Below are 16905 nucleotides of genomic sequence, written 5' to 3'. Positions count from 1 at the left end.
GTGAAATTCGTTCTGAAAATCACGTTCATATTATGTTTAAAGTCTAGCTATTCAGGATTAAATCTGGAATAGCTTAACTTAAAGCCATGTTTACAATAGTTTAAACGTGTTTAGGACCCTGAAATTACGTAGAATTGTGAATCTGATGAAGATGTATGATAACAGATGACAACGCGGGTGTTATCATTGCATTTTTAATTGATAACTGATTATTGGTCATGTGACGTTTTCTCTGAATCTTGATTACGCCATGGCTCGCAGCCCTTGATGTACGATAATAATCATACACGTGTGATACCGTTTTCTCCAACCCCACCCCGTACTAAGATGTCGACGGAACGTATATAGTATATAATATTTCCTTAATATAGAAAGTATCTTTGTTCTATGCTCATTACATACGCGAGGATATTTAGAAATTGTAAGAGAGAGAGAGAGCTTTGAAAATGCTTTCTCAACTCATTATCGTAAATCCTGGGTTGTACTAAAGCAATAATAATAATAATAATAATAATAATAATAATAATAATAATAATAATAATAATAATAATAATAATAATAATAAAGTTGAGCTACCACATTAACCCTGCACTTCTTAGAGGAACATATTATAAATAATGACGCAATTCTTCTTTGCAGAAACGTAGCCTAGCGTGTCCTCGCAACTGCTGGCTGCATGACGCAAGCAGATTGGCCATTTTCCAACCCATTCAGAGAAGCCAATATAATGCAAAATGAAAGAAAAATAGTGTGTTAAAGTCGACTTATCAAAAGGAACATAATTAATGACTACAAATGAAAAGCGTAAAATGTGAATAACAATTTGAAGAGCCAGGCTCAAGTGGGTGTTTTGAAAATAACGATCTTACGGCTGTCGTAGTACGATACTTTAGATGAAAAAAGAACGACAACCGGATCGAGTTCAGACCAGACGGGAACCTGTAGTTCAGCCACGTCGATTACACTGCAGATATAAATACTGGTGGAATTCATAACGAAGTCCAGACTGACTGACTGTCATCCAGCGATCATATATACTCTCTTGACAGGTTCCCCTGAACTTGGTAAGTAACTGGATGCTTACGTTAATTCTGAACTGAAACTATAATCTTTTAATATTGATCGGTTGGTGGTGGGCGTGGGGGTTTCCTGTGGGTAGGCTAGTGTTTACATGCAAATGTTTCCGGTGGAATAGGCGTATTTGCATTGCATTCACATGCAAATGTTTTCAGGGTGAAAATTTGCTGTAACCTAGGCCTATCCAGCTACGTGTCAGTATCACCTCCGAGGTGCTATTTATAGTACCAAACATGGTGGAAGCACAATGAGACCCACTGTTTAGTACTAACCCGTCGGTGATCAACGTATCTTGGGCGTTTTGGGTGATTTCAATTAATTTTCTCGTAGTGTTGGCGATGTATTTTCTTTTAGAATTGCCATGTGCAGAAATTTATTTCCTCAGTTCAATAGAATTTCTTTTTTCTAGGACCCCCCACGTGAGTGATTGAGCACCAGGTCAGTGTCGTTGTTCAAACAGTGCTTGTTTTGTTTGGTGAAAAAACTTCAGTAACGTAATTAAAACATATTAGAGACGTCTAATTTCGTTAGTGTCGTTCTGTGAGATTTACTGTACTTTCTTTTTATTAGAGGACCCCCCCCTTTTTTATTGGTGTGCTGGGTGAGTTTTCTCGAGTATGTTGGTGGGGGGCCAAAACTGCCGGGTTAGGTCTATTTGTCTGTTCAAATTATAAACCAAAGCTTTGCCTATATACCTACTCAAAATAAGCCAAGGGTTGGCAGTATATCCATTCCAATTAACAGGCCAAGGTTTGCTTATTTATCTGCTCAAAATAATAAGCCAAATGCTCTGTGTTTCTTTGCTAGCGACGCTTTTTATCTAACAAATGTTTGTATACCAATTTGATCGATGGTTTCAAGTGTCTCATTATAAAATTTAAAGTTTTCAAGATTGTCATTTTTAAAAGCACCAGCAGCAAACCATTCTAATAGGTTTATTTTCTCTCGGATATGGGATCTGCTTTAGCTCACTTGCATCATTCAAAATGCAATCCCAGAAACCTTTGCGGTTGCATTGCATCCGTGAAGTCTGCATCTTAACCCTGTGCATGACTGTGAAGAGATTTGTCTTTGTCGAGGCCTAACCTCGACAAATCTAGTCTTGAGCACCAGAAAGAACACCTGGTTGGTATAATGGCCTGATATCCTTTTCTAAAAGTTTTTAGACTCAATTATAATCAATAGTTCCTGCATACTGAAAAAAATGACCAGTGAATGGACTTCACACAAAACTGAGACAAGTTACCATTGTTTATCCTTATACTGTTGGTGTATGTGAAGGCAGATGTCTGTGAATAACGTTGAAAAATATAGGTGTATTAGGAAGTTTGGTAGGAAAAGGATTAGGTAATAGGAAGTTGATAGGAAAAAGACTTAGGTATTCAGGAATTTTGTAGGAAAAGGCTTGGTTAAGCTATTATTCTGGGCTGACTTTGTACCGAAATTATGTGGAGGTTGTCTTCAGACTCCTTGATAGGCTCGCAGTGTAGACTGTAGCTAGCATTAGACTCCCTGATAGGCTGGGAGTCTAGTCTGTAGCTATCACCAGACTCCCTGGTAGGCTGATAGGCTAGGCCTTATAGTCTAGCATCAGACTCTCTGGCAGTCTATACTGTAGCTAGCACCAGACTCCCTGATAGGTTGACGTTCTAGACCGGGACTAGTATCAGACTCCCTGAGTCTAGACTGTAGCTAGTTTCAGACTCCCTGATAGGCTAACAGTCTAGACTGTTGGCATTAGACTGATAGGCTGACAGTCTAGACAGTACTTGGGCAAAGTACGTATGGAAGTGTCCTGCCAATCATCAAATTTATAATGAGGAATCAGTCTTGTTATAAAATCCAGTTAAAGTAGCATTTTTAAGATAACAAAGTCAGCGGAGTACAAGTTGTGTAGAAAACTTACTGGGTTTGTGCAACAGACCACACCAATATCTTTGGAAGATAATACATAGCTAGTGCTATTATCTCCAAATACAAAGTATGATATTGAGCTGAGTATTTCTGTTGTGTCGAGATATTTTTTTTTTTTTTTTTTTAATTGACTAACCTGATGTAATCATTACAGATCTAGAAAAAATGGGTTTTGGGACAGCAGTAGCAGCAGTAGTTGGTGGCACGACACTTGTCGTAGGAGCACCCTTCGTACTAGCTGGTATGAAAACGATTCGACTTTTTAGTTTAATAAATGTTAATTTTAAGTTTTTGATGGTGAAATCTGGAGCAGCCTTTTGGCAGGGTGATACTTCCTCGTCTTTAAACTGATCTTGCTTCAACAATTGTCAGGTATCGGTTTTACTGGAGTTGGAATAGCAGCGGGGTCTTATGCTGCTTCTATGATGTCTGCAGCAGCTTTAGCTAATGCAGGCGGCGTGGCAGCAGGTTCAACAGTGAGTACTACAGTCGTTTCTTACAAGTTTTGCACCACAAGATAGCAATAAAACTTTTCACAGTAAAGTCATATATGATCTTTGATAAAATGTACTTAAACTGCAGGGCAAGCAACGCACAGGGGTTTGGGGCAGTCCTTGAGTACGCTCACAGTTTTTAGACCTATGTTATTTCAGTTTGTGGCATACCCTGCTTTTGTAAAGCGACCCTTTTGAGTAAAATGATGCATAATCAATATTTTGAGCCTACTGTAATACGTAAATGGTATATCTCAAGCTTTGAAATTTGAAATGCCTAATTCTGTTCTATTATAAGTGTAAGCAAATGGGCAAAATGATCTAGATAGATCTTCAAACTAGTTTGTAAACTTACACAGCGGGACTCTTAGTCGTTTTTTTGGTTGGCAAGTTATTGATTAGATTTACCACCTAGGCGGTAAATTGGCTCTACAGGATGCTTGGTTGCAAGTCGTTTTTAAACTTCCTTTTTTATAAACTTACTTCCAGTATGATTGGTGAATTTTTTTATAAACTTACTTCCAGTATGATTGGTGAATAATCACAGTTAATTGCAGACACGTAAACCTTTGCATTACAGGTTGCAGTGCTGCAGTCAGCCGCCATGGCAGGTATTCCAGCAGCTGCAAATGCAGCACTTGGAATTACAGGTGCAGCTCTGGGTGTGGCTGCCGTACGGTAGCTCAGTCCAGTATTTTTACAAGTAGTAATGAGTTGGTAGCAGAAAGGAAATTCAGTGCTGTAATCCCTTACAAATGGGAAGGCGTGCTTACTGAACAGTGTCGAGAATAAAAGTTTTAAAATTTAATGTTCTTTTATTTAAATACTTGTAATAATTTTTGATGGCCCACTTACCTATTTTGCAAATCAGGTACACAAAAAGGTCTCTGTATATAAAGAGAATTATTATATGGTTAATTTTAAAGGTATTCATGGTGTAAAATTTTTTTTTTTTTTAATGATCATACCTCGTAAAAAGAAAATAATAGAAATAATGGTGTACTAACATTGTATGTCTTACAGCAAGACTAAAAAATTTGTTAAAATGTCTCTTCCATTTTACAATTGTGTTATTTATGAAATCTAGGCTATAAAGCCGTGCATTGGCCACCATTCAGTGCTTAAGACAGTGAAAAGAGTTGGAGTGGTTGGAAAGCAAGTTAGAAAAGACAGTCGGAAAGTAATGGAATTAAAGTGAAAAATTTTAGGCCTAAATATAAGAAATTTCTTGCCGTTCTTTCAGAACTCTGTAATTCAGGCATGCTTCTTCAGTGTAAAATTAAGTGTTCACGCTGTACAAATTTTAGCACCTATGGAACGAGCGTGCATCTGCTATGACATTCAGGAAGTCTATGTGAATGTTAAAACAAAGTACTCTAAATCAGCCATTAATTCCTTGTTAACAACTCTGTAATACCTCCGACTTGATCGAACATGTGAATAAATGGTGTTCTCTAGACCTATCATAAAGGTGTGTGCTGTTTGCTATCAATACAGGTGGTTTCTCTTGGTATAGGTGTGTCCTATCAGTACTATCCATCTGGTGATAAAGAAAAAGTGGCAGGTATGCTCCAACACGAAGAATTTTCAATTTATATTGTCACATAAAACAAATACCGAAATCCTGTTGTTATTCAGCTGTCATTGTAAGAGAAATTAAAGGGTTAATTCTACACAAGAGGCCCACACGCAGATATCGTTTATTTGACTGGACAAAAATGGTATATATAATGCAGTACAGGTGAGATAATTTGAGAAACCATAAAATGTTACTTGAAATATCAAGAAATGACGCCACTAGTTGATAGCAAAGTTCCCAGAATACTGAGAACAATCGCGGGCAGTTTTTTGCTTTTATCATTTAGGGATCATGAAAGAAATTCCCCATCTTCCTCTTATGGTTTTAATCTTTAGTACTGAAGAATGTCAATCACAACCTGCGCCCCCTCACAAAATGGTTTACATGAGATTGAACGTGTCTTTGGGGTGAAATGCACTAGCTCACTTAAAATAAAGCTAGCTAAGTCTCACATGCTAGACCGCAGTTGCCAATTCAATTTCCAAATCAAACACCAAGATGTACGGTAGGCCTATTTGTAGTTGAACACCTGTAGTCATCACGCATAGAATTAATGTTCGGTAAAATAAAAAGGTTCTATAAAAGTCTGTTAAGTTATTGTGGATTTACAGGTAATTCGAGATTTACGTAAGTGAAGTTAATGCCAGCTATTGCCATTATGTCCATCACATTGCACAATGAGTTTGTCAAGGATATGACCCCGTAATAATTAGGATTATACTTCGGTCTTTTCCTTGCTCTGCAATGTGACATGGCTTACGGCGTGCTCTTGGAAAACGGTATATTCTTTCTACAAACAATAAGTAATTGTTTATTTTTCTTGGAAAAATACCCATAACATGCAAGTCATAGAGAAATACAAGTCACGGAATGTTCCGTCCAGAAATACATGAAACAGTTTCGCAGGAGTGAAACATTAAAAGATATAAATAAATAAATATGACCTCCGCCGGTAGTAGAACGATTGTTTTGGGGAATAAAACTAACCTGGCACTATTTTCTACTTTAAATATTTTTCCAATGTGTGTAAAGACGGGATAATGACAATATCTTTTAGTTTATTTGCAGAATATAAATATTATACTATAATTAAATAGTAAAGACTAATTATTTGTAAATATTACAATATATATTTAAAAAAAAATTTTATTTATATTTTATGCTTTACAGGTAAACGCAACCTTGGCGTCTTGGTTCGGCTGCATCCAGCGTATATGGTGCTGTTTTCTACTTTCTGGTATCTTTTTACAGGTTAAAAACACGGAAGAATGACGGTATTTACGCCTTGTTCACTGTGTTTTAAGATTATTATAACTAAATAAGTATTTTAAATTAATTTTTTAATGAGAATTGAAGTATATGTAATTAAAAAAGCGATGTTTAAATTGTGTTTTTCTATAAGTAAACCGAACCATCTGCCCCAGTCGAACCCGAACAGAAGAAGAAGAAGAAGAACCATAATCTCTGTCGAGGCGTACGACTCCAACAATATCTTTGCTTTCGTGAAACTTACGCCAATTTCTCCGAAATGGCTGACGCTGGTTTCTTTCGGGTAAGTGGAGAATGTTGTAATTAATCCCGTGTCTAACTAATTACGATGGTTTATGGCGTATTACTCCAAAAGCCTCAGTGTGTTTTGACTGAATGCTTCTGACGGCGTCAAGATGGCCGATTGATCCCCCCCCCTCCCTGAAGAGTTCTTCGGTATGCCTGTTATTTCGCATGGCCGACATTTACACCCTTTAATTCTGTCCCGCCATTTTGACATGAAAAAGAATCCTTTGTGTTTAGTCTATTTGTCATTGTATATTCTATGCAGAGGTAAACTGACGCTGACGTCACGTGAATCGCAGGGCACCCTAGACTAGGCTCCTTACCTTAGGCTGGCTCGAGGTCAAGGTACCGTCAGGTTAGAACTAAGTATTAACTCCACGTCGGGGATATCCTTATGATTTAACCTCTTCTGCAGTATTTTGGTTGCTAATTGAGCACGACTGTAATTAACCAGTAATTAACCACAGAACTTCATCCAAGGTAGGGGACCCATTGAAAAAGCAGGGTTATGGGTGGGGTATACCTCCAGGACAGGGTGATTTCCTCTCCTGCTTTGTTATTATCCTACAATTCAGGAGGCCCCTAGGGAAAGCAGGGTCATCGGTGGGATAGACCAGGGGGTTGAGGAGGGAATTAGATGATTACTGTATATGGCATTACAAAGGCGAAAAACCCTTTCACAAACACAGGAGGAGCAAGACGACAGAGGTAGCCGTTACAAAGACAAATCCTTTCGCTTCTGCCATTTCGAATGCTGCCACGTCTGCGCAGTCTTTTAGGTCTGTTTCTGTTTTTTGTAACTGGTTTTTCTTTCTGCTTACCTTTATTTCGAGTTCCTTATTCACAATTATTACTTCTCCTGTACATTAACGCTTTCTCTCTGGGTGATGTTTCCCTTAGGGTTACAATACGGAATTGCAATTGAGGATAGGCCTCGAAGAATGGGGCTGCACCCTACAGGAACTGTGAGAAAACAGGACGTTTCAGGAGGAACTGAGAAGTTTCTCTCATTGTTGGAGGGGCCGTGGGGGGTGTTCATACGTGATCCTCACAGGTTAGACTGTCGTCTTTCCAACTGTTGCAACGGTTTGTTTGTGTTTGGAAAGGTTCATATCCCTTTCGTCAACTATAACAGTTTTTGGTAACCTACTTTAACTTTGTTCTGTTTAATTAATTTAGGTTTTCTTTAAAGGGGGTCCAGAGGGGCAAAACCCCCTGGCCAGGTAATGCGGCCTGTTAGGTTAGGTGGGTTTGGTTAGTATGATAACCTATATTTAACTATTTCTATAAACACCCTCATTTAATTAACGCGGTCTACTGTTGTAGGTTGGTTAGGTTATTTTGATAACCTATACAAAACTTTTTCTTTTGGTTGCTGTAACGTTTGGTGTGCGTTACAACTTTCTGACTCTCCATGCATTATCGCCCTTCTATGCATTCTCGCTCGGAAAGTTTCCTACTTTCCTTTGTAGATTCTGATACAAACCCCTTTCTCTCCTTTTCTCAACATCATTTACCCTCCAACCACCCCTCTTCTCTCAATCCACCACTAGCCTTATCTCCGTCGTAGGCCTGCATTTTAAAATCCTCAAAAACTGCGAGTATCGTTTCAGTACAACGGCTGAGTCCTTTCCATAAACTTCACACTCCTTTGGGCCTATAACTCGCCACTCTTTGCCCGTTACTTGCAAGAACTGTTGTGTCAATTACCGGGAATTTAACGTATATTGTTAAGGCAATTACGAGATGTTACTTCAGCGGCGTTATGATCACGGCCTGTACGGTAGGGAGTGCAAACTGGATTTACAGAAAAAAAAACATGCAATTTTGATAAAATGCACTCTACTCCCTAGAAATAGGTTCGAAGTCCCAAAGGGAAGTCTGTTGGTGCTTTACGGTTTCTTAGTATATCAGGTGTTTTTTTTTCTTGTTTATCTTATAGGTCCAGAACTGCTGCGGACTGATTGGTGCCTTGGAAATTAGTTTTCCTATGCTTTTAGGGCTGTTGGTAAAGGAGATGACGTTTTATTTTTTGCTGGCCTGTTATTCTATAAGCCTCTGCTTGTTGCTTGGTAAAGGAGGTGACGTTTTATTTTTTGCTGGCCTGTTATTCTATAAGCCTTCCTAATGCATTCCTACCTAACCCCCGCCCCACCCCACCCCGCTGTTTCTGCTGCCCCTCACTAGGTACCAGTATGTCCCGCGTTTGCGCAGAGCCTTCTGCCTACCCCCACTGCCGCTTCTCACCTTCCCCTGCATTTGGGGGGGGATGTGTGGAGTTCTCTCCCTGCCTTCCCCATGTTCCTCCCCCTTCCCTCAGCCGCTCCTTCTCCACAACGAATGGCTCCCTGGTGTTTTACGTCTCCATAGAATGCTTCCATAACGTAAACATGCCTGCCTCGTTTGTGGGTTTTCTCCCCCACCCAAAACCCTGAATTCCCACAGTCCCCCTTTACTGTTGGGTAGAGATAGTAGAAAAATAACACTCGGCCAACAACAAACAAACGTGTCTCCTTCATCAGCAGCCCTAAAAGTGTAGGAAAAACCAATTTCCAAGGTAAAAACAGGCGCAGAGTTAATACTTAGAAATACCAAAGTCTGACCTACTGGTATGTCTGTCTCCCATCTATGATATGCTTTTTCTGTATTTAGGGCCTACGAGATAATAATGCAATAGTCCTAGGCCAGGCTAGCCTAGACTTGATTCACCTGTTTGCTTAAAATTGGGGACCCCTTAGGGATCCCTTGGGGGGAGGACAAGTGCCGTCAGTGCACCTCACCTGGGGTAGAACTGAAGTCTGTTACTTTGACCATATGGCCCAGTAACTACCAGTTTACAAGTGAAATAGGCACTGTATTTAGTATTAGCTAGTTTCAGATGAATTTTAGGCCAAGTGATAAATAAAAGTTGGTAAATATCATAAACATAAACAAAATGCTGTAGATATTCCGGTCGGCGACCAGAAGGAACCAGGCCTCTGTACTGGTTTTCAGTTTCACCTGTACATGATATAGGGTAAATGATTGGGCTGTGACACGTTGCGTAATTTCCCCGCGCTCTGAACACTTCTAGAAAATGCATTTGAATTTGCCCCCATCAGCATCAGTGAGACTTGCCCCTCTATACAGCAGTCTGAGACTTCTATGTTCCTTTAAAAGTATATAACTGTTTTCTCCTAGATTACAACATAATGGAATATTTCCAATCAGACAGGTTCATTATGGTTAGCCATGCGCAGTGCTAAATTACTAGCCATGACTCTCAAAATATTTACTTAATACACTTTAAAAGTAGACGAGTGATGCCATCTCGATATTTGCTGAGTCACTTGGTAAACAAACTGCCCATTTCCTGTGTTAAATCTGCAAAAAAATTTGTACTTGTACATGCTGATACCGTTTACATCAGCGGTAAATGCTGGAGGCCATTGGGCCGTGGACAGGGAACTCTAGCGAATTTTTGGGAGGCCAGAGTGCTAGATGATATTTAAATAGTTAGGTAGCTAAACACCAGAATAAGGGTATAAAAATAAGTAAATGTATTACGTGTTCATTATAATTCATTTGAAAAGATTCGTTGTTGGAACAAACCAGACTCCTGAGACAAATTTCAATGCTTTTGCTGTGAGCATTACGATGTAGCTATTTTTCCCGTTTTCTTGTCTTTTTTATTTATTAATATATATTATATATATATATATATGTAATAAGTCCTCACGTGAAAATGAAAGGAATTGGTACCAAGACTTTCAACTTTTATTCCAAAGTCATCTTCAGGGTACTGAACAGAGTTTAGAGAATAACATATACAAGAAAGCAATATGTCACAGATAACAATAAAATAAAATAGTCAACAAGCCATTTAAGTATAAAACAACATTCATTCAAAAAAACAAAACATACTTAGTGGAAATATGTAATACTACAAATGCCAGTACAAAACTATCTGTTTGTAAAAATCTAACAGCTTGTTTTACTTGCATCCTCAAGAATAAACTTTTTAACAATTGGTCCATCTTAAAAAGACCATCGCTCAAATTCATATTACTAAAAGAACTAATGAGGCATCCTTCACCAACAATCTGTCATGCACGAGGAACCCTAAAAACAACTACAGCTGAATTCCAATCTATTGGGTGCCCAAAGTCTCTTACGTGACAAAAATGGCGCTTGAGCTGGTTGCAACCTGTACATTATATTTATGCTGTGTGACTCTCTTACTTAGTTCCCTTACCAGATTGTCCAATATAAGGTAAATTACAAGTTGAGCAATCAATTTTGTACACCCTCCTGCTGGCATTTCTGGTTTGTTACAAAACAACAAATTCTTGATAGACGAAGTATTACTAAAACAACATTTATTTTCAGACATTTCAGGCTACGTTACAATCGATAAAAATTCACATCGGTATGGCAAAAACTAAAATATTTTCAGTGTCATAATTCCTTGACCTTTCATGACTATAAAATGTTTTTGGCACTTTGGAGGCAACCATCGATAAGATTCAAGGATAACATAATTCTTCTGCAATTGCATAGATGTTCTGAATTTCCTCTGCTAAAAATTCAGGATCACAAATTCTGTATGCTCTTAAAAACATCCCTGAGAAGACTGATCGTTTTATCTTGGGGTGATGGCTGGAATTTTATGAAATGAGATACTTACCAAATGTCATTACGTTTACTTTGACATGGTACAGATACGTCGACGACATAATATGCCGGTGGCCTTTGGATCGTGACCCCTACGAAGTTTTTAGAAATTTTGAATGGCCTGGTTCCATCCATAAAGTTCAAGTTGGAAGCAGAACAGAATAAACTCTACCATTTCTCTGACACAGTCATGCAGAGAACCGACAACGGATTTAAATTCAAACTATACCGAAACCAACAGCAGTAAATGCTTTCATTCACAACTTTTCCAGCCATGACCCCAAGATAAAACGATCAGTCTTCTCAGGGATGTTTTTAAGAGCATACAGAATTTGTGATCCTGAATTTTTAGCAGAGGAAATTCAGTACATCTATGCAATTGCAGAAGAATTATGTTATCCTTCGAATTTTATCGATGGTTGCCTCCAAAGTGCCAAAAAACATTTATAGTCATGAAAGGTCAAGGAATTATGACACTGAAAATATTTTAGTTTTGCCGCATCGATGTGAATTTTTATCGACATTGCAATGAGCCTGAAATGTCTGAAAATAAATGTTGTTTTTAGTAATACTGCGTCTATCAAGAATTTGTTGTTTTGTAACAAACCAGAAATGCCAGCAGGAGGGGTGTACAAAATTGATTGCTCAACTTGTAATTTACCTTATATTGGACAATCTGGTAAGGAACTAAGTAAGAGAGTCACACAGCATAAATATAATGTACGGGTTGCAACCAGCTCAAGCCCATTTTTTGTCACGTAAGAGACTTTTGGCACCCAATAGATTGAATTCAGCTGTAGTTGTTTTTAGGAGTTCCTCGCTGCATGACAGATTGTTGGTCGAAGGATGCCATTAGTTCTTTTAGTAATATGAATTTGAGCGATGGTCTTTTAAGATGGACGAATTGTTAAAAAGCTTTATTCTTATGATGCAAGAGTAAAACAAGCTGTTAGATTTTTTACAAAACAGATAGTTTTGTACTGGCATTTGTAGTAATTACATATTTCCACTAAGTATGTTTTGTTTTTTGAATGAATGTTGCTTACATACTTAAATGGCTTGTTGACTATTTTATTTTATTGTTATCTGACCCATATTGCTTTCTTTGTATATGTTATTCTCTAAACTCTGTTCAGTACCCTGAAGATGACTTTGAATAAAAGTTGAAAGTCTTGGTACCAATTCTTTCATTTTCACGTGAGGACTTATTATATACTTCATCCACGGGACCATTGTGGAAATTACAAGATATATATATGTGTGTGTGTATACACTATATATATATATGTAGGTATGTATGTATGTATACATAAGTGTATTACATAGTGTAAGTTTTGTCAAATATGATGGTGTTTTCAGTAATAATTTTGGATTTAAAACCTTTTATTTAAGTACTGTATTTTGACGTCATGGCATCTTGACTCTCGTACCAATTCTAGATAAATTGTCATACTCAACTTTCTTGCATTTTTGCCAAGTGTTAACATTCATATGTACACATTACATATCTGAGGAGTTTAATAGTAATATGGACTTGAATCAATGAAAAGTCCTAACAACAAAATACTACATTTTTATCATGAGCAATTCACTAATGCGTCATCCACTCTTGGATGTTTGTGGCAGTCAGATGTACAATAAGGTTGGGAAATTGTTCCTGCCACAGTTTCACTACTTTGATGGAGAAAAATTCTGTAAACAACCATTCTTACCCATTTGAAGTGGTATTTTGAGTGAACTAATAACAAAATGTGTATACTGTAATTACAATCAAATAATTACGTGGGGTTTCATTTGTGATGTTAGTAAGGATAAAGCCAAGGATTGCAAGGTAAAAATGCATTTCACTTCAACCACATGGCCCCTGGGAATTCCGTGTTTCATACTTTCACTAGTATAGGCAACAAAATGTTGTTTTATCGTGCTGCTAACAACAAAAATCTTGAGTAATATCGATAAACATTACAGTACATATATACACAGTGTCCAGTACACTGTTAAGTGAGTGCTGGGAAGGAAGTGTGCAACCGCTGTTCAGGGTGCATCATCATTTGGAGGGGACGCCATATTGGGTTCTAACTTGCCTTGAACACTTATTTTACAAAGACCTCACATGCTTATTTTAGTTTGTATGGCGGTTTCCTGTAGCTCATTTTGTTATGAAACTTCAATCTTATGAAAGGTTTTCTGAAAGGTTTAATTTTTCTGTTGTTTCACTAATTAAATATTGAGTGAAAAGCAAAAATTCATTCGTTTTACTGTACCTCTGTTCATATTCTCTTTCTTCCACCTTCTCACATTTTCTTAACAGTTGTTGCATAATTCAAGTGCAAACATTTTTTCTCTTGTTGCACCTTAAAACCTCTCTACCCACAAATTCCTTTTAGGGCTGAGTGGACCCATAAGATCCACATGATTGGCCTTTGGCCCAAATTTTATATTCCATTCCATTAAAAATGAAGAATCTCTGAGAGACTATCCAAGAAGATTAGGCCTAGTTTAAATGAATCTCCCCAGTCCAACAAATCTTGGGGACCCCAGTGGTAAACTTGGGTTTGGGTTGGGGAAGTCTTCCAGTAAATAAACCATGATAGCACAAGCGAGAAAAGCAGGAAATGCATAAATTGCATCATTAACAGAGCAAGTGCGGAGTGACGGGTAAGGGCCACCGTAGTAGGCATTTTTCTAGTAGACCTAGGTATTTCAGAGGGAGTATGACCTAACCAGACTTAACTTTACCTAACCTAATCTTGGATACCGTGCCCTAACCTGACCAGACGACTTCACCCCCCTGCAGCAAATTAAGCTATGACCCTTACTGCATTTTACCCAACATCTCAAAGCTTATGCAGGGCAGTGGCAACAGTTGCTCAGAAAAATTTTCAAGCATGAAAATTTAGCGCGGGAACGGCAGTTTGCGCTTAGAGAACTTCAGTGACCAACCTGTACTTCACATGTGTAACAGGAAGCTCCTGGTGTTCTGATCTCCCATTCTAGGCCCATAGGCTGCCTTGGAGGATGCCTTCCAGTTTGCCTTTTCCTCCTGTTAGTGTGATTTGCTAAGTGATCAATTAAGTACTGCATTTGTCACTTCAGGTTCCAAATAACCCTGGTAGCTCCTTTTTGGCCCTCAGCTGTTTGTGTTTTCCTCCAAGTTCAACCTTTAGATCTGTGTACTCCATGTCCTTCTCTTTCTGGATCTTTCTATTTTTCTGTCCAATCACCCCACTTCTCTTGTTTTGCTGCCTTACGCCTTGAATGGCCGAAAGTGCCCCATTGCTTGGCTTGACAGCCTAATTTTTCTTAAAGTCAAATCAGTTTTGACTTTCTGTTGTCATTTCCATTTCTGAACATAGTACAGTAAGTTACAAGTATTCAATTCTAAATTGACACAAAAAACTAGTTGTATATCAACCAGCAAGCAGTAAAAAGAAAAGCATTGTTACATCCTTAACCAGTCAGTATGGGCTTTGGTACAGACAAATTTTGGTACCCCTCTAAATTCTCTAAGGGTTGAATTAAATGATAAAATTTCAACAATTCAGGTTTTAAAATTTGTTTACTTTTTCACTGGTCACTGCAGTTTATATATGTATATTATGCTTAATAAATTTTATCTTTTTTCAGGGAACGTCTGCAGAACAGGACAATCGATTTAGTAACAAAGATAAAAAGCTCATGAAGGAAATGAAGTTTGCTGACAGCTTAAATAAGAAGGTCAGTTGCATTTATTATAAGGTCGTTTAGGACTACAGTCATATTTGGACTAATAGGGCTTGCTCAAAGGATTTATGAAATATATTTGTAAATGGGACATGAACATTAGATCAGTGGGATGTACAGAGAAAACCTTCCACATTTCGTACTGTGCATGATCCAAGGTGCAATTGATGCTGTACCCCATGATACAGACTAGAAAGCAAGAAAAGACCTACAACATTAGACTAATATTACTTTTCTAAAAAGGTGCTCCTGAAAATGAGATGGCCCCTTTTATTACCTATTTGCTTTGTATGTCTAGTTTTTAATTTCTTCTTCATATTCTTAAAAGTAAGTGTATGATACTATAAAGCTGTTAGAGCTGTTGTTCTATTACTGTAAACAATTTATTCCAGATAATTTGGTATGTAACTTAGAGTAAAGTAAGCCCAGGTTTTGTAATAGCATGGTGTGGCTTTGTTGAGAAAATAAGTATTTAATGACTGAATTTTTAACTGCATTGTGGAGTAATATGTTTTAAATATCTAACTTCCTGGTAGTTACATATAGCTTTATCCCGCCGATTCGTCACACGCACGCAGAAATTCAAAATTCGCTGCAATCGCCGGATAGATGGTCAGGTGGCCATACCTGAGCGCCCTACCAGGTAACTAGAACCATTCCCAATTGTCCTCAGAAATTCCCTGCCGCCGATTTCTCTATCAACACGCTGGAAATTCGCTCTACTTTGGTTTGTTTTACTACAATTGGTGAAGTACCCATTACTTGTTTGGTTTTTGATGGCTTTCGCTGATTTTGGATCTTCCCTGATTTTTCGCTTTCTCATTGTTAGCCTATCTGTTCGATTTCTGACTGTTACAATTGTTCTTTGTACTTGCTTTTCAAGATGGCTGACCCTGTTGTTAGAATGTGTTAGGGATGCAAGAACCGGGCTTTCCAAGGCTGCTCTTGATCCCCACACAGTTTGTAAGAAATGCAGAGATCATGTGTGTGCACTTGATGATAGATGCAAGGAGTGTGAAAGTTTGTCCGGAAAGCGTGGAGAGAGTATGATCGCTTATGTGAGGCGATTGGAAAAGGACAGAATTAGAGAGCTAGATCTTCCAGTGTCCTTTCAGCTAGGTCTTCTGATAGTCAAGTCCTTTCTAACTTGTCTGATACTAATATTCCTGATCCTAACCCTAAGGCTTTAGTAACGGATCCTCCCTGTGGAGTCGGGAGTAAGAACCGTCTTTAAAGGATATAATGGCTGCTATTTCCGCCATAGGAGTTTCTGTACAATCCTTTCTTCGGATAGGAAGTGATGTGGGGGCAGTATAGTTTGCAACAAAAGTTCGTGACAGTGTTAGTGCAGTGAGGGTGCGTCCGTTGTGGTTCTGTCACGCTCCCCCAGCCCTAGACCTCTTCCATGCTCCCCAACCCTGGGAGAAGGAACGCCGACAGGCTAAGGGAGGTGAGAGACGTTGAACAACGAAGCGTCGCCCTCGGAGCGATCCTCGTTGACACATCCCAGGACGCCCCTCGCCGCAGGGAAAGGCGAGATGAGGACGTGTTCGTTCTTCTGGATGACGCAAGACCCAGACGTGGTTGGCGCTGGTCACAAGAGTCTAGACCTATCAAGAGACGCAGGTCCCCTTCCCTCCCAACAACCCTCTTGCAGCAAATGGAGTTTCCAGAGAGATTCCTGTCGGAAGAAGACGGCGTTTCTGCGCCTAAACAGAGGCGTAAGACGACAGCTCGGCCGGAGGAAGAAGACGATACATGACTTCAGTTCACGCTTCCCTCCCCAGAATGGGACGTGTCGCAAGCCGCGCCACCACCTCTTCATCAAAAGATCCCAGCCAGAGTCTCCGGGTTGTGGAAGCTAGTGCAGTGCCATCTCCAGTTGTTTCCCAGCAGCAAGCTGCACCTCAG

The 16905-nt window shown here is 38.8% G+C and overlaps 2 protein-coding genes across 9 annotated transcripts in view; both read left to right on the top strand.

The window, feature by feature from the left end:
* The first annotated feature begins 644 nt into the window (after positions 1-644).
* On the top strand, positions 645-4293 carry LOC136855431 (interferon alpha-inducible protein 27-like protein 2A). 2 transcript variants are annotated; one of them, XM_067132447.1, is made up of 5 exons: positions 920-1064; positions 1487-1515; positions 3146-3232; positions 3364-3467; positions 4066-4293. In XM_067132447.1, the coding sequence occupies exons 3-5, from the start codon at positions 3157-3159 to the stop codon at positions 4165-4167; spliced, it is 282 nt and encodes a 93-aa protein (XP_066988548.1). In that variant the 5' UTR covers positions 920-1064; positions 1487-1515; positions 3146-3156; the 3' UTR covers positions 4168-4293. The 2 variants fall into 2 exon arrangements, with proteins under 2 accessions (XP_066988547.1, XP_066988548.1); XM_067132446.1 differs by lacking the exon at positions 1487-1515 and having other exon boundaries at positions 645-1064.
* A 2184-nt stretch (positions 4294-6477) lies between these two features.
* Positions 6478-16905, top strand: part of Srrm1 (Serine-arginine repetitive matrix 1) — a 34823-nt gene continuing 24395 nt past the window's right edge. For 4 of the 7 annotated variants that reach the window (XM_067132437.1, XM_067132436.1, XM_067132435.1 and 1 more), the window contains exons 1-2: positions 6478-6616; positions 14899-14988. In XM_067132437.1, coding sequence (XP_066988538.1) covers positions 6593-6616; positions 14899-14988 — 114 coding nt within the window. In that variant the 5' untranslated portion in view covers positions 6478-6592. The remainder of the gene's footprint in view (positions 6617-14898; positions 14989-16905) is intronic. The other 3 variants (XM_067132441.1, XM_067132440.1, XM_067132439.1) reach the window with 1 other exon arrangement.

Source organism: Macrobrachium rosenbergii, chromosome 31 (genome assembly GCF_040412425.1).
Source record: "Macrobrachium rosenbergii isolate ZJJX-2024 chromosome 31, ASM4041242v1, whole genome shotgun sequence".
NCBI classification, from domain to species: domain Eukaryota; kingdom Metazoa; phylum Arthropoda; class Malacostraca; order Decapoda; family Palaemonidae; genus Macrobrachium; species Macrobrachium rosenbergii.
The sequence above is the reverse complement of the archived record's forward strand: the minus strand, read 5'-3'. Positions and strand labels throughout refer to the sequence as shown.